Genomic DNA, 21,657 nt, shown 5'->3' on the forward strand with positions numbered 1-21,657 from the left:
TGCAAAGCGCGTGTTTCGGATTACTCGCTTCAAGGTCAAGGTCACATTTAGGGGTCAAAGGTCATATATGACTTTGCTTTGCATTGCAGGGCTCTTGATTTTTTTGGCAGATCCCGTTTTGGTTACCCTCAATAAAATCTTGGACGAGTTTGATATTGGGTCATCTGGGGTCAAAAACTAGGTCACCAGGTCAAATCAAAGGAAAAGCTTGTTAACGCTCTGAAGGTGACGTTTATGACAATATCGCAATGAAACTTGGTCAAAATGTTAATCTTGATGATCTTTAGGTCAAGTTCAAATCTGGCCTCTGTGTCAGATGGGATCAAAAACTTGGTCACCAGGTCATATCAAAGGAAAAACTTGTTAACACTCTAGAGGCCACATTTATGCCTGTGTCTTCATGAAACTTGGTCAGAATATTAATCTTGATGATCTATGTCAAGTTCAAATCTGGGTCATGTGGGGTCAAAAACTAGGTCACCAGTTCAACTCAAATGAAAAGCTAGTTAACACTCTAGAGGCCACATTTAAATGAAAATATCTCTATGAAACTTGTTCAGAATGTTAATCTTGATGATCTTTAGATCATGTTCGAATCTGGGTCAGTGGGGTCAAAAACTAGGTCACCAAGGTCAAATCAAAGGAAAAGCTTGGTAACTTGGTCAGAATGTTAACCTTGCATGATGATCTTTAGGTCAAGTTTAAATCTGGGCCATGTGGAATGTGACCTACTGCCCTACTTTTTCTTTTTTAAGATAAAACCTTGAAATTTGGACACAGTTTGCACACTGAACTTAAAACTGACTTTCAGAGACCTTGAATGTGAATAAAGATACAGCCTTGAAATTTAGATGACATGCATGTACAGTTCTGCACTCCGATCTTAAAATGACTTTTAGTGACCATAAAATCTGACCTACTGAAATGTGACCTACTGACCTACTTTCTTGTTTTTTAAGATACGTACTGCCTTGAAATGGGGATAATAAGAACAGAGTTACCTCTGGTTATCTCCACAGAGGGCGCTGGAGAAATAAAGGGTAAACATCATCTCGCCTGAACTTAGATTTACTATGGAATGTAGTAGAGATTCTGCATAATAAACACTAATTAATTTGTAATTTCCTAGGTATTTGACCCTAAACACTAATTAATTTGCAATTTCCTAGATATTTGACCCAGAACAAAATAAAATCTTAGAAAAGGATTGATGGAGAGTAGCAGTAAAGAAAGCAGTTCCTGGGAATAAGTCAAAACTGTGGCAACCTAGTAAACATGACATTGTTTCAAAATATTAAGATCTGACTTGCCAAAAACAAAACTTAATCTTGGGTCAAGGATTACATTTGTGTGCTTCAACATAGCTAATTTCCGCAGATGTATTGTTGGTAAACTTGCATAACTGTTATTGTTTTGCGCAGAAATACCAAGAAATATGAACTATTGATGCTGGGCTGTTATACATTTATTTCAACTACATACAATTATTTATCATAGAATGAACATTATATTGTACTGCAAATGTCTACATAAATCATCATCAATGTTATTTCACAGATGTTCAGCTATTTATTTCCGCAGATACTTTGTGTAGAACAGTTCTAGCTGAGCTTAGACTAGCCACTAGACTGATAATAACTATATTTCTATATTTTTCCCTTTTATAACAAATTCAATTTCATAGAGACAAAAGCCAGTCTATTTTAGAGATTTTCATACAGGACTGATGTTGAAATTATTATGATATTGGACATAGGATATAGACTGGCTCAGTTCACTACATTCAATCATAAAATTGTAAAAAGATATATCATAGTCTAGGAGCTAGTCTAAGCTGAGCTGTGTGTTACAGTACTCATGATCTAGTTCAACTTTTGTACAAAAATATCCTTGAATGTAAACATAATGAAAAAACAATATTGTCTTTTACTTATATACACCTGTCCCTGTATCTGATAATAGTAGTTTGAAGTTTTCTTTAGCTCCATTTCTCCGTCCGTATACTACAAGTATGGAAACAATTTTCCAGGTTGGATCATTCCTTCTTTCCCAGCATATGGACATTTAACCTCAACTATTGTTTGTTCATTGATGACTCCGTCGGGTGTTGCAGCCAGATATGGTCTTTCTCTACATATGAATAAACCGCAGTTGTTGACATTATATCCTGTTTGCTTTTCAAATTTCTTAATTGCTGTTTTTTCATACTGCTTCCCAGTTCAGGGAAGTGGATCCTATCATATGGTCTGTTTGCATTTGATGAAACCATTCAGTGGGCCAGTCTGAATCCTGCGGTTCTGGTAGGAGAATATATGTTCATCCCTGAAGTCTTGATTTCTGTCATACGCTTCAAGTCTGAAAGTAAGAAAAAGATAGACACCATAAATTCCTCAAACAGTGCTAGCATAAGTCATTAACCTGTAAAATGTTATCCAAAGGGCTACTCTCCAATACTATTTGCAACACTAAATCTACAAATAATGAGATGCAATAAAGATAGCATCAATAAAACTTGCAATATACACCATGGCCTACATGTACTGGTTTCTCAAGGTTTAAATGGATTAATACTATTTGTCTGAGAATTATTTAATTATAACAACATATAAACATACCTTGTTAACAAATCTTCCTTTCTGCCTTTGATTGATGCCCCTCTTTTATTAATTTTCTCTGAAATTGTATAACTTTCCATGCAAAATATTTTGATTTCTTCTCAGAATCCATTGCAAAGTGTAGTGAGATAAGAATCTGGGTCAGCATTGATTACCCCTTATTTTACTAGCGTCACCTAGCGAGTAGCTGGCTTATTATCCCCATTTTGATGACATGTACAGTTAGTTTTGCAGACTGATCTTAAAACTGACTTTCAGTGACCATAATTGTGACCCACTGACCTACTTCCTTAATATTCAAAATCAGTTTGACATTTGAAACATATAGCTCATATTACTCAGGTGAGCGATCCAGGGTCATCATGACCCTCTTGTTTATTAAAAATACCAGAGTTATACATTTGTATAGTTTCTTATGCTGTTCAGTATAATTGTTCTACAATAAAGTGATATTTATATATACTTTTTAAATTTAAATAATATTTCATACATTCATTGACTATCAGATGTCTGTTTATGAAAATTCGTCATTCCATTCATTACCTTTGATACATTTTTGTCCATTTCATTAAAACTTGCAGCAACAGTATAACTTTCAAATGCAGAAATTGACCAGTATTACATTAGCACATGTCCTAAGATACTGCATATATAGGCATATCAGCATTGAGCAGAAACCTTGAATCTGTGCCAAAATCATTGAAGCCAGCTTGAAAAGTAATATCTTGTAAAATTATGATAAATTTAAGTTTTGGAAAGTTGCTTGTATCAATAATATTTGAAAGCTCTGTTCAGGAAGGACGAGTCCCTACTGCGTTATGCTGTGCTGTGGTTGCCACACTTGTATTACAAAAATATGTATGTTTCCGGTGACCCGACCGACCCTAATTTTAGGCCCCGACCTTAAACTTTTTTTTCGGATGAAAATTTGTGGGTACGAAAAAATTCATATGCTCTCATTTAGGAACATCGGATCGATGTACATTCACCGAGCTGTTTGAACATGTCCACTCGCCGACAGGCAGTTTCTTGCGAAGGATCTTCCAGTTCATCGTACATGTATTGACGAGTTAAATTCTGGATAGGACGAGTGGACTTCGCTGTATACTCGACCGATCGGGCGAGTGGTTTTTACGTCGTAACTTTACCAAATTCAGAAATTATATCACGAAAAAATACCTGGATTGACTGGAATTAACCCGCGAATCGTAAAGATACGTCATGCCGGTAATTTTCCATTCCATGAGCACGTGCGACCTATCGTAATATCTAATTTACATCGCTGTTACTTTTGTTTATCGACACGTACACAAAAAACGCACGTAGTGCATTTATTTTTTAATATAATCGCTTCAAATTTTCAACACCGCTTGAGAAGTAATACAGTTTGAATTCTATAATAATTTTAATAAGACATCGACAAAAATGTAGGCAAATTTCAATAAAAACGGCCGAATTTTCATATAATCACTTGTAAAATTTCAAACAGCGCGATCTTAATTACTTATTTCTTTCTTAAAGTAAATAAATGATACATAATATGGTCATAAAATTCAGACTTTTGACCAGAAAGTATAAACAACAAAATTAAAAAATCTTAAATAATGAAAAAGCGGCAGCAATTTAAATGCATGGAGTAAAACGATTTTTCGCAAACAGATTTCTGTATTAGCGCGGCAGAATAGGTTACGTGACCTCGTGAATGTAAATAGAAAGCAATATGATGTTGCTGCGGTTTTTAATTAAGTTTTAAATGAATCTTCGTACAAGTATTATTTTTGACACGACACTTTGTAAGATATTCCTCTCTATCAATAATGTAAATTCTTTGAGGACAAACAGGTCACAGAGGTAGGAATCCAGTATAATCGTTTGACACATTTACCTGTCGGTTCATTCGTGATACTGTACATTCGCTTTTAAAAAATTAAAGAAGAAACTTTTTTTATTGATTTCTTCTCAACAATTTAAAGAAGCGAGACGGTACGATCAAACAGTGATGTTTCACATGGCGCGAAAACATGATGTAATGCCATGACAATCTCGGGCAACTATACCGGGGACACTTTTCACGGTGCACAATCACGTGGTCTATGACGTCATACTGTAGGTATCGCGCCAAGCATTTTTTGTCAACAAAGTGTCGATTCAAGAAGAAAATTCGTCGTAACTATTTTTCTATGAATTTCTGTAAATTGTCTTTAGTATGTTGCAAGTCCGTTGATAAATGCGTACCTCCGATCACACAACATTTGTCCGTGTCTGCTTTAGTTTGGCTGGAAAACGGGACAAACTGACTAAAATCTCAAAATCGCTCTTGCTGTCGCTCCAAGCTGATTCCAGAACCGCATTAAAACCAGCTTTCGCTTGCTGAATTCTCCAGATGGCCGTTTTGGTTTGTTACTTTTTGTCTCAAAACAGTCGCTGATAGATTATTTTTCACCTTAAAAGTGTTATTTTCAGGTAAAACCCAAGATAAAAAGTATGCTATTGCGGCAAGGTCTGGAAGATAATTGACATCGCAACAAGCGTAAAAAGTATGCTCTAGCAGGTAGTTCTAAAAGATAAATTCTATCGCAACAAACTGGAGCATTTATGTGCGACGACGGTTTGAAAGGTTTGAACGTGATTTTCAGGATAAATCAAAGGCTTTGAAACAAAATAAATATGTTTATGTGTTAAAGTAGAGCGGTATATTCGCAGGGCTATTATAATCATGTTACAAGATTAAAGGTTAGTCGTCAAAGAAGACTCATAAAACATATGCAGTGCTTATGTTTGTAATTTAATATGTCATTTACACCGATTTGATTAATGCCAGTATTTTATAGTTCAAAGTCTAAGGTTTGTTGCAGTAGTCATTAAATCCAGGCGTCAACAATCTGTCTAATACATCGCCCACTCACAAGCACGCTTGAACACACACACGCTTGAAAAATCACCCATGCACTTGCACTACCTCCCAAAATGGCCAAAATACATATAGGTATCAAAACTTCTAAAAACTGGATTGGATCTTTTACGTGATGTGAAAAAAAAGAAAATAAACAACAACAACAGAAAAATGCTCCTATTTGCCGCCATTTAAAAATAAGCATATCATTTTAGGCCATCATTGCAGTTTATTTCCGGGTGTATAATATTTTTGTAACGGAAATGTCCATAAGTGTAAGCAATATATGATGAAATTCATTGGTTGAAACTTACTTTACTCAGCCTTCTTTAACAAACAAACAAACAAATTGACGTCATACTTCTTTTAATGCAAAATTAGAATTACGCGATTGAGAAGTATTGACGAAGTCTTTCGATTTTCAGAAAAGAAAACGTACTCTTGATATATTAAGCCTTGTTCACTTTATATACAGATAAACATTAGGTCTTTAAGAAAAACAAGCTAAAGCGATCAATTGCTAAACAATTCTGGCATTATTTTGCAAAGTAAATATAAAATGAATGTTCAGAAAATTCATTCCACTTTTTCAGTAGCTAAAAATATAGTGGCTATATATACATAGCTTTTAAAATTGTAGGAATTGTAATACAGAGGAAACAGTTTGCAATTGATACAACTATGCTTAGACATGTGGAACAGTTACTGGAAAAAATATTTTGAAGTTTCGAAATATAAAATTTTAATATCGTATGTTACATTCGCAGTCATTCGCAATACTGGTGTAAGCGTCTAATTTTATCCGAAATCCATCATTACAGAAATAATACACATATTTTAGATACTATAAACACAAATGTAAACGTTCTTTTAGCACATTATGAACTATTGTTTCAGAAAAATAGGATTTCTTATATTACTTTCAATGTAGAGATAAGGTAAATGTAAACCAAATATTCATAGGAACGAATTTTCGGGAAATGATACATTATTTTACAATCATATGATAAGTGTGACTTTTATCTTGTTTAGTATGATTGATTATACATGAAGTTACATGTCTTTAAAGGTGCATTCCATAGTTCGATTGAATTTGGTGAAGAAAAAAGTTATTTTGGATTAAGGTGGTCAAATTATATAACTTTCAGTCCTGACGCACTGATTTAACTGTCGTCGACGACACTTAGTGATTGTATAAATAACACAGTAGACCTCTAGAAAAATAAAATTTTTCTAACCAAAATCTTAATGAGAATTAAAAAAAGGATTATTTACATAAATATATTATATCATTCTTGGATATCAGTCTACTTTCGATTTCACTATATCTTAAGTCCTCCATAGAAAATAAGCTGTTACAAAGTAACGGAATGAAATTTAAACATGAAAACTGCAAATTGCCTAGTCTGATACCATGATCTAACATTTTGTTGAATGTTGAAAATGACTTCAATATTATGGAAAGTAACTTTAAAAATAATAAAAATGAAGCTGAAAGTTCTGGAATGTGTTAGTATTACAACTGTTTAAACGACCTGGCTCAGGAAAAGTCCAGTCTACATCATGATACATAACCTTAAGGCTTACGAGAGTTAACTGTGTAATAACTAAAATTTCCAACATACAAAGTTCTTCAAACTTGGTCTATTGACTCATGACAATGTCTAAAATAGAATTTTGAAAGAAACGTCCTATGACAACACCCTTGAATTTTTAGTCGAAAGGCAGCCAAATAACACGCAAACATGCTGTGAATCATCAGTTGCCGAGTCTAATTCTAACACTCGCAGGGATCACAGTTTGCTTTCATTTTGCCTTGCACTGCTGTCCCATCGAACACAAAGGGAATCCCTTTAACTGCAGTCTGATCTAGGCTCACTTTAGCTACCTTTTTCATGCACAAGACCCTAGTTCTCTTTGAGCGATCAAAGTCGTGGTGCCTGTAACAAGCAAAAAGACAAAAACTGGTAAAGTCTTAATATAAGATCAAAGATGACTTATTATAAACGCAGATGTGACATGTTGTGTGCCTACTATAACATGTCGCTACGTATTTAATCCCAAACAAACGAATACATACATGAACTGCTTACGGCGTTGCCAAGGGCGTTGATAGTTTTTTTTTTTTTACTCATAGTTCATTATGAACTGACTCAAATCGATTTTTGTTTTGGTTTGTCTTTTTTTCTACGGATCTCTTCAGAGTTCATTCAATTATTTTGTAACACGACGGCGTTTCCTATGAAGTTTGTTTGTTTTGTCGGTATAAAGGTTATTTCAGTGAGTTTACAGACTAGAATTTCCCCTATTTTTATCATTATTATTGAATATAGGTTATTACCTGTCTTCCAATGTGCAATGCAAGTTGTCTGGATCTGCTCGTTGCTAATATTTTCTACCAGATTGCAAACAGTCTTCCGACTAGTTCGATAGTAAAAGGACCTGTAAAATAAGAATAGCACGTATAATCCAATGTCATATTTTCTCAAAATAAAAGTATGAAATATTTCATTTAGCATTTGCATTATCATTTGACCAGTTTTGGTTTAGGTGAAAGAATGAAAGAATGATATGCGTTGATTTAAGTATAAATACCGATGGTAAAACTGACTTAAAATAAGAATATCATTTCAGCTTGTTGCGATATCATTTATCTTCCAGAACTTGCCGCAATAGCATACTTTTTATCTTTGGTTTTACCTGAAAATAACACTTTTAACGTGAAAAATAATCTTTCAACGGTTGTTTTGAGATAAAAAAAGTAACAAACCAAAACGGCCATCTGGAGAATTCAGCAAGAGAAAGCTGGTTTTAATGCGGTTCTGGAATCAGCTTGGAGCGATACCAAGAGCGATTTTGAGATTTTGGTCAGTTTGTCCCGTTTTCCAGCCAAACTAAAGCATACATGGACAGATGTTGTGTGGTCGGAGGTACGCATTTATAAAAGGACTTGCAACATACTAAAGACATTTTACAAAAATTCGTAACAAAATACTTACAACGAATTTTCTTCTTGAATCGACGCTTTGTTGACAAAAAAATGCTTGGCGCGATACCTACGGCGCGAGCATTTATTTTTATAGCTCTTTGCTAAGGGCGAGTAGATTTTAGTAGTTACTAGTCCTGCAGGGCGAGTGGTGTGAATTTTTTTTTACACCCCTGCCTTAAACTTGACATACAAAAAAATCATGATTTTAAGCTAGGCTTGAACCAACGGAAAACCAAAGGTGCATCTGTCGAAATATTCTGACGGCATGTATTTAATAATTTGACTAAAAGCCAAAGGGTATATAAAAAGCTGTGTATTTAAAGTGTATAGCATCTACCATCTAGTACAGACATATATGTATTGATAAGACAATAGGCAAAAGAAAGACAAGGGAATTCTACTACTGTGAAGATGCGTATTCTGCTCTATCCAAAAAAAAAAAAAAAAAAAAAAAAATCGACCTACCTACCCTATTTTTTTCTGGCATTTCACAGGAAACACATATTTTTTTGGTCTAAAGACCAGTATTTTATACTTGTTAAAATCCACACATTTATGTCTTATGTCTTGGCTGAAACACAGAATTTAATGCCCAAATTTACTATAAACAGACTTGACTGGTTGTCATGCTACGAAATGTCAAATAAAAGACAACCGATCATGCATTTTGTAAAAAATAGGAAGTTCACTGCTGCAGTGAGTTCACTTTAACATGACATAACAAACCTGACAATATAGGGTTTATTTTGCATTATCTATTTGTGTCAGTAAATTATAAAAGTTATAAATAGAAAAGGGTAACAAAAGTGTATTACTAATAAACTTTGATAATGTGGCAGTTGACCTCAATCTAATCGACACTGTTTATTTTCCAATACAGGTAAATCTAATATTTGCTTTACAATAGATCTATGACGGATTATCTTTGGACACCCCTGGACTTATTGGACTCAACTGCCACATTATCAAAGTTTATTAGTACCGGTAATTCTTTATTGGTACAGTAGGCATAATTCAGGCTTTCTTAATAATCAATACGATTCAAAAGTAAGTTACAACTATTTTGTCACGGATAATGGTTTCACTACCCGATACCCCTTTTCTCAATAATAACATAAACATGTTAAAGTTGCAAATACCGTGCATGAGTAGTACTCAAGGTTTAATAACAATTTTTGTTTTTTTACACTGTGTTCATATATCCATTTTAAAATTTTCAACTATATGGGTTTATAATATCAAGTCTAGTTTGCCTTGAAAAAATCAAATTTTTAATCTTACTATTTTTTTCATATTACAGATGTATATACTTTTAACTTTCCATTGCAATGTATTGTTTCAAAATCAGCTTGTTATATTGTAAAATCAGAAATATTTGCAAGTGAATTAATTTTTACTATCTTCACTTTAATATTATGCACAATTTTATTCACACACAGATACATGTATCTGATTTTACATTCATTAGAGCGAGTGAAATTTTACTTTTTTTAAAAAAAAAAAAAATTCACTCACTCTAATGAATGTAAAATTAAATTTTTTGAGCCGCCCGCTTAGCTCAGTATGTAGAGTGTTGGTCTACGGATCGCGGGGTTGTGAGTTCGATCCTCGGGCAGATTGTATGTTCTCTTTGACTATTTGATATAGCGACATTGTGTCTGAAATCATTAGTCCTTCACCTCTGATTCATGTGGGGAAGTTGGCAGTTACTTGCGGAGAACAGGTTTGTACTGGTACAGAATCCAGGAACACTGGTTAGGTTAACTGTCCGCAGTTATATGACTGAAATACTGTTGAAAAACGGCGTTAAACCCAAAACAAACAAGCAAATTCGATGAATTAGTATCCCCCGCCGAAAGGGTCTGTGGTGAGGAACGGCAAATAAATATCTCCAGCAAAAAGTTAAGAATGTTACAAAGAAGCAAATAATTTCATTAGTCAAAATAAAATTAATGTAAATGAGTGTTTTTTTTGCGAGGGGGGGGGGGGGGGGGGGGGGGGGGGGGGGGGTGAGGGTACAAAACTTTACATGTTGATTATAAATATTGATGAAAAATATAAAAAAAAAGAAATGACGGGGGGGGGGGGGGGGTTGGTTGGGAGGGGGAGTGGGTGTGACCAAGGCAAGGTGGCAACCAGGTGTGGGTACACAACTTTACATGTTTATAATAAATGTTCATGGAAAAGAATGGAAGAAGTTTAATGAAATTCTTCCAATTGGTTGGTTTGTTATGCATAAATCTGTGGATTTTTAAACAATTAAAGGGCAATAACTGTATGGAAAATTGACCAATAAAAAAAGAAAATAACGGGCATCATCGAAGTATGTTGGTTCATATTTATTTCAAGTTTCATGAAATTCTACAAACTTGTTAATGAGAAATGGCTGCAGACGTGTATTTTTCATTAAATCATGGGCAATAACTCTTTAAGGGAAATTGACCAATCAAATAAAAGACTTGACGGGCATCATTGCAGTATGTTGGCTCATGTTTATTTCAAGTTGATGAAATTCTACCTGCTAGTTACTAAGAAATGACTGTGGACAGATATTTTTGTGCATTTTTCATTAAATCAAGGGCAATAACTCTAAGGGAAATTGACTAATCGAAAAAAAAAATTGAAGGGCATCATTGCACTATGTTGATTCATGTCTATTTCAAGTTTGATGAAATTCCCCCAGCTAGTTACTGAGAAATGGCTGTGGACAGACATTTTTCATTAAATCAAGGGCAATAACTCTAAGGGAAATTGACCAATCCAAAAAAAAAATTTGACGTGGCTCATCGCAGTATGTTGGTTCATGTTTATTTCAAGTTTCATGAAATTCTACCAGGTAGTTACTGAGAAATGGCTGCAGACAGACGGACTGACTGACGGACGGACAAGGCCATTTCAATACCCTCCTCCCGATTTCATCGGCGGGGGATAACAAATACTCTCTTTTTGTATGCAACTGATTATTTTTGTATGCTTTACTTGACTGATTTCAAATTAATTAGGTTGCCTGCAGTTGTGAATAGTTCCTCTTGTCCGTTCAATGTCAAGATGATTTTTCTGCACAAACTATCACAAGATATTGAATCTAGCAGGAATGTTTATGTTATTTTAATTTTATTTTGTTTCATTTTCAAGATGGCCCTTGGGTAAAAAGTCATCACAGAGTCCAAGGGTTTTAGAACATCTTTTCTCCAAATCTGCCAGGCTTGAGATGTAAAATATTTTTTATGTGGCATTTAAATGCTAGTGATCCATTACAAAGGTTCCTTGGGATCCACCATAGATGAGGGTGTAGACAAGCTCCAAGACTATGATACATATATATATTTTTTAATATTGTGAATAAAGCCAGTCTATGTCTGTGTTATTATAATCACATTTTTTTATCCTTCACCCATTGTAACATTTAAATAACAATTAAGGGCAGCTAAAAGATGTATTTTGATATATAAATAGAAATATATCAAATCAATAGCGGAAACAGAAACATATTTTTTTTCAGGAATTGTTAATCTGTTTTAGAACAAACCAATCTATCTGAAGGGAATAGTGTATGAGCTTCATATTATTTAACAACAAATTATTTTACAACTTGATTGGATGTATGTACAATATTTTAGCCCTTACCCTGCTAAATTTCTATAATGAACTTGTCCATCATTCAATTTGGACAGAACCATTAACTGTTAAAAGGGGCGCTTACCAAAAAGATACTGGCTGAATGGCGAACAGTACAGATCATGACCAGACTGCATGGATGTGCAGGCTGATCATGATCTACACAGGTCACAAAGGCAGAATCAGTCGTGTCCAGCATGGTAAGGGTTAGTATCAAAATATATCCAAGATCATTGGACATTTTATTTTTTTTACATTTCAATAGGGCAATGCATTTACATGTTTTAACACTATCAGGCATTTTTATTTTTTATTTTTTCCATAGTTTTTGAAACGGCTGAATTTTACTGTTCATAAAATAATGATTTTTAGGAAGCATAACAAATACCAAGGCATTATTCTTTTTATACTAGTAATTTTTTTTTCAACTTTATGCAGCAGTTGTTTTTGTATTTTTCAAATCGGTTTTTCACTGATCATAAAGTTATTAAGGTTAGGGCTGTCATCGATAGAAACGATATCGATGTATCAACGATATTTTCTTTTCGATCGATTATCGATTCCCATTTTCAAAAATCGATATTTTACAGAGAGAAAAAAATACCCAAATAAACACTCAGACCCTAAAAAACAACTACAGTTCACAAAGTTGTAAATTTGGATAAATGCAAAAAAGGAGTGAAGGCAAAATAAAAATGAAAGATGTTATTAATTTTTATGTATTTCTTTTATTTAATAAATACAAATACAACACAATCAAACAGAAATATGGAAAGTAGGCAATAAAACTTAAAATAGCATTTACCATGTTTACAGGAAGGTATATAGTATGCATATGAACAAATAGTTCGTTAATCTAACTTAATAATCAATATATCGATGTATCGTCGATATTTGTCTTCTGATATATCGGTATCGTCGATACGCCTAAGACCCAATCAATGACAGCCCTAATTAAGGTTTAGGAGTATATCATCAAAACACAGAAATATTTGATAAACAAACAACATCTTAACCAATATTTTATCTGACCATTACATGTTCTGTCGTACTGTCCTGAGCGGCAGATACTTAAAATATTCTGAAAAAGTTGTCCCCCTTTGAAAGTGAAAGTTTGTAAAGAAATAAAAGTAAAGAAATAAAAGTAAACAATTGCTGAAAACTGTGTTCCACCTTGTTATGTGAAATTTCCCCACTCGTACGCTTTTGCAAATGCATCAAAATGAACATATGCAACAGTTCTTTGAAAATGGTGAGTTTTAAAGGCGTCTGACTGTCCGCAATTGGGACCCCTTTAGGCAGTCCTTTTCAGGAATTCAATGTTTATATCAGTATACTGACACTTGTTTTTTAGAGTAATATATATGTTTTACATGCTGTTCAATTTTCATTTGAAACAACTCTTTCTTTCTATGATTTGGTGTAGTTTGATTTTTTTCTCTAAACGTAATGCTAAGCGTTAACTGCACTTCCTTTATTAAGAAAATTAAATAGACACTATATATTACCTACATGTTTTAACCTCCAAACAGTCTCATATCACAGTCTTTGATAACATGTATGTTAACTAAAAATGTTTTGAAAATTAAAATAATGTTTGTTTGTTTGTATGTATGTATGTTTGTATGTAAATTTACGTATTTTAATTACCACAGTTTAAAAATTATTGTAAAAGGTGGATATAATGTCCCCACAAGAATTGGTAACTGTATATCGTTTTGCTCATGTTTGTCTATTTGACAGTCTTTTTGTCTGTAGTTAGCTAAAATCTTTGGTTTTATGCTCAAAACCTTGAGAAGGATTGGATCTATGGGCATCAAATTTCATAGGATGATTACCTATGGTCAGATGACCTTTATTGTTGTTTATGCAGTCTGTAAGTTAAAGGTCGATGTCACAGTTACCTCAAAACTGAAACAAGACAGCTATGATGGCCCTATGTACTGCTTACCTGAGTTTAGTTGCTTGTTTAAACCATGTGCCCCTCCCTCATGCCTGGACAGGGCCAGTCTTTACCTCAGGGGGATAATTTGAACAATCTTGTTAAAGGAGTAAGTGATGCTACATACCAACAAGAAGGTGCTTTTGTAGAAAAGTGCATGTCTCCCCTGATGCATAGTAGTAAAGTCAAGCATTCAATAGGGGACAGAAGCAAAAGTCAAAGAGACACTGATGGTTGTCAACTTGACTGCAATAATGATCATCTACTTGGCATGTTCAGTCATCCCACAAACATTCTGGGCCTGTTGGTTCTCAAGTATAGATTGGAAATAGTTTTCCATTTTCTGGCCCCTGTGACCTTGACTTTTGATTGAGTGACCCCAAAATCAGTAAGGGTCATCTACTATTCACCTCTGCATATCCTATAAATTTTCAACATTCTAGGTCAAGTGGTTCTCTAGTTATTGATGGGAAAGTGTTTTCCATGTTCAGGCCCCTGTAACCTTGACCTTTGCTCAAGTGACCCCAAAGATAATAGGGGTCATCTACTCTGTGAGTTCTATCATCCTATGAAGTTTGAAGGTTCTTGGTCAAACGGATTTCAAGTTATTGATAGGAAACTATTTTCCATGTTCTGATCCCTGTGACCCTTGACCTTTAACGAAGTTACCCAAAAAATAAATAGGGGTTATCTACTCTACATGTCCAATCCTCCTATGATTTTTTTTAAGTTTCAACATTTTGGGTCAAGTGGTTCTCAAGTTATTGATCAAATAAGATTTTCCATGTTCAGGCCCCTGTAACCTTGACCTTTAAACTAGTAACCCTAAATATTATCGGGGTCATCTACTCTGTGAGGCCTATCACTCTATTAAGTTTGAAGGTTCTAGATTAAATGGTTCTCCAGTTATTAATCAAAAATAGTGTGATAGACAGAATGTCCCCTGTGACCTTGACCTTTTATGGAGTGATATATAGGGGTCATCGTCTACTCTCTAAGTTCTATCAAATTTGAAGGTTCTTGGTCAAATGGTTCTCAAGTTACTGATTGGAAATGAATTTCCATGTTCTGGTCCCTGTAACCTTGACCTTTGAATAGGGATCATCTACTTCAAATGTCCAATCATCCTATGAAGTTTCAACATTCTGAGTCAAGTGGTTCTCAAATTATTGACTGGCAATGGTTTTCCCTATATAAGTCTATATAAACCATCAGTTCTTACCCCTAGCTCTTGAAAAGTCAGGGGAAAAAGTTTTTTTTCAAGGTCAGTGAATTGTCAGGGAAATCTTGATAATGATCAATGAAACATCAAATTTTGGATAAGCCAGGGAAGTCAGGGAAAAATGAAACTTATAAAAATAAGTATAAAAAGGTGGATTGGATAGCTGTAGAAAAGGAGGAGGCCGAAAAAGTATGGTGGAATTGGTCAGTGAAAGTATGGTTTAATTAGGGAAAAGTCAAAGAATTTCATTTTCTCAACTAAGTGGCAACACTGCCAAGGGCGTGGCCATATTTGACCCTAGGGAGATAATTTGAACAATCTTGGTAGAGGACAACTAGATGATGCTACATACCAGATATCAAAGCCCTTCTGCTTGTTACAACATCTTTTGAAAAACTTTGGTAGAGGACCACCCAAGGATCATTCCTGTGAAATTTCTTCAAATTCGACCCTGTGGTTTCAGAAATGTTGTTTGAAGGAAAATGTTGACAGACGGACGATGGACATCATGCGATCTCAAAAGCTCGATCAGCTTTAACAGTACCCTTTTGAGTCAGATGAATGTCATTTTACCCCTATGATGGACACAATTGATTCTGGCTTTGTGACTGGTGCATATCATGATCAGTCTTCCATTCAGTCAGTATCTTTTTGGTAAGCACCCCTTTTGACAGTTAATGGTACTGTCCAAACTGAAAGGTAGACAAGTGCATTATAGAAATTTAGCATGATAAGGGTTAGGTGACCAGGATTGCTGTCTTCTGACAGATCGTTTTAAATATACTGGTATCTATATGGAAAATACTGACATGTGACTCACAGTACCCATGACTTAGATTTAGGAAACCATTTATACTTATAGCAGTTGTTTTAATGGATCCCATGTAGTTCTTAAATATATTTTAAGGATGGGATGGGTCAGAGGCTCTCACATGACATATTTCCATTATATTTATGGAAATCCCATATTCTAAAAATAAAATGAAAAGCCAATCCTGAACTGATATATTTGGGACAAACTTAGCACATAAACACTAAAAATTAAAATACATTAAGGCCATTCCAAATTGGATCTGTGTTTATAGTCCTCATGATGGTAGTCCTAAAAGAAAAAAAAAGAAATTCTGAAAATCAAGATCAACCTCACTATCAACTTTCAAGCGTTCTTGAGTTATCATCTGGAACTTGATTGGTCTATGGACAGACCAACCAACAGACTGACCGACCAATATTAGGAAAACGATATATCCTAAGAAGGGGGACATAATTAAAGCGATTCAGCAAGTTTGCTTTTAACTTGTGCACTTTGTAAAGTATTTCTGGAGAAAAACACTCAAAAGGTGATAGTCATGCAATGTACTGTGAAAACTTTAGGTTTTTGGGGGAGACTAATTTTTGTGAATTTCATGCCTTGGTCAAGCCATGAAATTAAATCCTAATGAATGAACAAATAAAATTAAAATCTGTTCATTTTATCTTAAGAAGTTGAAATCTACAAAACAATTTATATTTCTAAAGAATATTTGTTTTGACAAAAGCTGTGAAATCTTATGTCAACAAAATTAATTGATTCTACAGTAAATGAGAATTCATTTCATACTCATAATATATCAGCTTTCAAGAAAATAATGAAGGTTTTAAGACTTTTATGTTCATCGAAGAGTGTGTTATTTGGTATTGTTAAATAAATAAAATGAGCCACACCATGAGAAAACCAACATAGTGCCTTTGCAACAAGCATGGATACAGACTAGCCTGCGCATCAGTGCAGTCCGGTCAGGATCCCGCTGTTCGCTTTCAAAGCCTGATGCACGATGGTATGATGACGAAAACGCGATGGCCAGATGATGACACAACGATGGTACGATGGTGAAAACGCGATGGCACGATGATGAAATCGCGAAGGTACAATGGTGAAATGTCGATGTAATATTGCGTTTTCATCATCGTACCATCGCGTTTTCACCATTGCTTCATCGTGTTTTCACCATAGTGCCATCGTGTTTTCACCATCTTACCATCGCGTTATCATCATCGTACCATCGTGGTTTCACCATCGTACCATCGCGTTTTCACCATCATACCATCGCCTTCCGGTTAGAAATGCGTAGTCCTGTACACTTTAATAGATGAATGTATCTCAATGTATTTTGTGAGAAGAAATTTACCATTTAGATTCTGCTGTTTTGCAAAACGTTTTACAAAATGTTCAGTGCTCAGTTCAAAATTGTAAAATCTTCAAGGCCATGTCCTTTGTATTTTATGTATGCATGAAAGTAAATAAAAAGGTGGGTGTGATATAGTCACATGGTATTATTCAAACTTATTCTTGTTAGGTCTATCATGTAGAAGGTACATAGTGCAATGTGAAAATGAGATTGTATCAAGCCTGTATTTTACTGACACATATACTGATAACGCCATGGTACAATGGTGAAAATGCGATGGTACGATGATTAAACCACAATGACACGATGGTGAAAATGCGATGGTACGATGATGAAAACGCAATGGTACGATGATACGATGGTGAAAACGCAATGGTACGATGATGAAAACGCGATATTACATCGACATTTCATCATCGCGATTTCGCGATTTCATCATCGTGCCATCGCGTTTTCACCATCGTACCATCGTTTCATCATCGTGCCATTGCGTTTTCGTCATCATACCATCGTGCATTGCGGTTTAGTATTAAATAAAAATTAAGTCACAATTGTCCAAACGGAACACTATAGTTTTCTCATGGCGTGGCTCAAATTTAGAGACTGAAATTTAGCAACATGATTTTTTCAAATATTTGTTACATTTTCATTTAAATTCAATATGTATGTGTGTAAATTCTCAATCAGAAAAATATCACAGGCCTATATAGTCAGTGTCAGTGTGAACCGAATAAGTCTAATCCATTGCCTATTTATTGTTTTTTGTTGTTTTTTTTTCCAGGGAATTTTTAAAAGAAACACTGAATGACACTGTAATCCAAATTTGGTACTAATAAACAAGAACTCTTCCTTTAATTTGTTTACTGTTTAACAAACACTGTACTCGGAACTGAAACTAATGATATAAAACAGTTTAAAAAAACAACAATATGACAATTAGGTCACAGTAGTACATGTTTGTATAACTGCAGAACAATGTTATTTAATATTTGGGGTGTATACATACACTCAAGAGGCTGTTTGTGTATGGACCGGGAAGTAAAAACAGAAAATTAGCTGTCATCTAAAGGGCATTCATGAAAACAGTCCCAATGGTCCTGTGCCAAAGACCAAACTCAATATTATTGTTTATAGTGAACTGAGTGACAGATAAGGGCATGCCTACTTCATGATTCATATATTTTAATATTTCAGACAGCTGAAAAACCTTCAGTTTTCTTCAGTCTCAGCGGTATATGACACTAAGAACTACATCAGAGTTAGAAGTTTGATGCTTGAAGTCCCAAATATTTCCCAGTTAATAATTTATAACCTCATTTGACTACTTATTATTGCAAAATAATCATCAGTTATTCTACAAAGTTTGATAACAATAATTAATCCAAAGCAGACTGTCTTCAGTTTGAAGGTAAAACAGTTTCAAGGTCATTGTGACCTTGAACTTTGATCTACAGATCCCTGAAACCACAGAAATAATTACTTACCAGCTAAAAGCTAGAAATGATAATACCTATGGCTTTCAAACTTCATATGAATTAGCACCACTTGAGGAGGATCCCTATTCCTTTTGTGGTCAATAGGTCACAGGTCAAGCTAGGTCACAGTACTTCCCAGAGACATTAGTTTCTGGGCTGTATTAAGTCATAAAATGCAACAGCAATGGCATTCAAAGTGCATGTAAGTCACATTATATAACATCCTATAAGGTTTCATGACGCTAGATCAAATACTATGAGTTATGCATATTTTTACTACTGGTATTTCAAGGGGCATAATTCTGGTGATTAAAGGAGCACAAAAATGAAGTCAAAATATATCAGCCGTGCCATGAGAAAATAAACATAGTGGCATTGCGACCAGCATGGATCCAGATGCGCAGGCTGGTCTGGATCCATGCTGGTCGCAAATCCACTATGTTGGTTTTCTCATGGCACGGCTCAGTTATAACAAAAAGTTCTTCACTTAAAACACTTCCACTGCCAGCTGGTAGCAAGTGATTCTGCCTTAAGTAGTGGCCAAGGCAGACCAAGATCAGCCATCTGTTCATGGTCTGCACTGTTCACTATTCAGTCAGTTAATTTTTGGTGAACACCCCTTTGAATAATGAGTGGTGCTGCCCAAACTGAATGATGGACTAGTTCATTTTAGAAATTTAGCAGGGTAAAGTTTTCACTAGATTCTTAAATATGGTCCAACTGATCCTTTTTCCTTATTTAATTTCATCTAAAACCAAAAACTACCTTCATAAAAGCATTTTTATTATCAGAAGCGAATATCTGAAAAACCTCTAGCTTTAAAAAATCTGGCATTCTCTACTATATTATATAATGACTCACAATTAGATGGACTTCTGAAAATAGAAATGGTGATTCCCATACTTTGACTATATATAGAGATTCAGTCAGGACTTCAAACATTTCATTAACTGACATCCACACATACTAAGTTTCTTTTTCTTCACACTTACCTACAGTTTCATAAAAGAAAATAATCAAACAGTTTAAGAAGATTTTATGTGGACTCAATTTGTTAGATATAAATTTATACTAACAAAACTTTTTATCAATTTAAACTTCATTTTTGCTTACTGTAATTATCTACAGTATATTATATGAAAAATGGATAAGAAGAATTATGTTATTTGTTTACAATCAGGCGTACGAGTTTGCATGTAAGTTTTTTTTTTTTAATTCTAAAAGCAGAAAACTACTATTAATTGTTTACCTGTCAAAAACTAGTGCAGTGATTGGGTTTTCCCCATTATCATTTACATGTACTGTAAACACATAAGTAAGAGCTAAAAATAGAAAGCACGTGTCAAATTAAACCATAACAGAGACCTGAAAGAGCTATAAAAATAAATAGTTTATACTTCTTTGCAGAGACAGATTGTCAATACCTGTTTAGTTATGGATGACTTTAAATTATTTTGCAGACTTTGGGTGGTGATTCTAACTCTGTGTATTCAGAATCAGATAAGCAGAGTCTCAGCTTCAGGTAAGTTGTTTTTTCTTTCTTTGTATTAAAACCAATCTTCAAACTAAAGTAATTATGCAGGTATATTGCTGGACAAGTTGAATGTTCTTTGTGTCAGACTATGATAATCTTACAGTTGTAATTCATCCCTCTCTCTGATCAGATGGGGAAGTAGGGATTGAGCAAGTTTGTTCTGTTTCAAAATTCAAAACAGAGACATAACATATGGGAATGGTTTGGAGATGGAACACATACATCTGGTTGACACAGGTTAAGTTAACTGAAAATAGCATTATATATATATGGGTGGTCAGAGTGCTGGACAGCCAGGCTTAGTAGGGCCAACAGATACAAGAATCTGATGCCCATGGATACAAGGTTTCCCAGGGATGCTTGATAGAAGCTAGGGCCAGTCAGTAATTCTGAATTCACTGCACTGTGAGGAAATTTTATTGTCATTTATTTGTGGAGAGCAATTTAATTAATTCTGACACTTAATTATGTCCACTGCCTGCTAAAAATAATTAAACCATGAAAGAATGGCATTAAAACCAAATTAATTATCAAGCAGACATAATTTATTGATTTTTGTTTTTAATATATAATACTTTGGCTCATGACTTGTGAAATGTCTGTGGTTCTGCCTTGCTTCCCATCTGTGTTTGACCGTTATTTCTCCTTTTGAAATTCTTTACTTAATTATTTTGGGCATTCAACAGTCTATTAATGAGGCCTCGGGTAGAGCAATTTTACATTCTGATATTTTATGATGTCTACCCCCTTACAGAAGCAAGCCTCTGTGGCGTACATGCTGCGTATTTGCTGTGTATATGCCGCGAACACAGTAGTACGCCAGAGGAGTACATTTTACATACACCGCATGCCGCGTACATGCCGTGTACTATTTCGACTAGTACACAGCATGTACGCAGGAGGTCACTAGTACACTTCAAGTACGCAGCACAGACTCTGAAAATTTAAGGAGTACACTGCATGTACGCAGGAGGGACTTGTACAAGAAAATAGTACACTGCATGTACACCGCAGATACTTTGAAATTTGTGCAGTACACTTAATATACGCGGGAAAGACTTGTACAGTTTCTTTTGGCATTTATACTTAGTTTTTTTTTTATAAGTTAAAGTCTGAAGTAAACTTCATATACGCGGGAGGGACTTCATGCAGGAAGGATTTGTACATTTTTTTTTTTTTTGGAAGCAAGAACTTTATTTCC

The 21,657-nt window shown here is 34.6% G+C and overlaps 1 protein-coding gene across 1 annotated transcript in view; it reads left to right on the forward strand.

Annotated features, from left to right (window-relative positions):
• Nucleotides 1-19,888: 19,888 nt before the first annotated feature.
• LOC123541701 (uncharacterized) overlaps nucleotides 19,889-21,657 on the forward strand; it is a 28,044-nt gene continuing 26,275 nt past the window's right edge. The window contains exons 1-2 of the mRNA XM_045327235.2: nucleotides 19,889-20,118; nucleotides 20,383-20,444. Coding sequence (XP_045183170.2) covers nucleotides 20,066-20,118; nucleotides 20,383-20,444 — 115 coding nt within the window. The 5' untranslated portion in view covers nucleotides 19,889-20,065. The remainder of the gene's footprint in view (nucleotides 20,119-20,382; nucleotides 20,445-21,657) is intronic.

The sequence above is a fragment of the Mercenaria mercenaria genome, chromosome 1 (genome assembly GCF_021730395.1).
Source record: "Mercenaria mercenaria strain notata chromosome 1, MADL_Memer_1, whole genome shotgun sequence".
Classification (NCBI taxonomy): domain Eukaryota; kingdom Metazoa; phylum Mollusca; class Bivalvia; order Venerida; family Veneridae; genus Mercenaria; species Mercenaria mercenaria.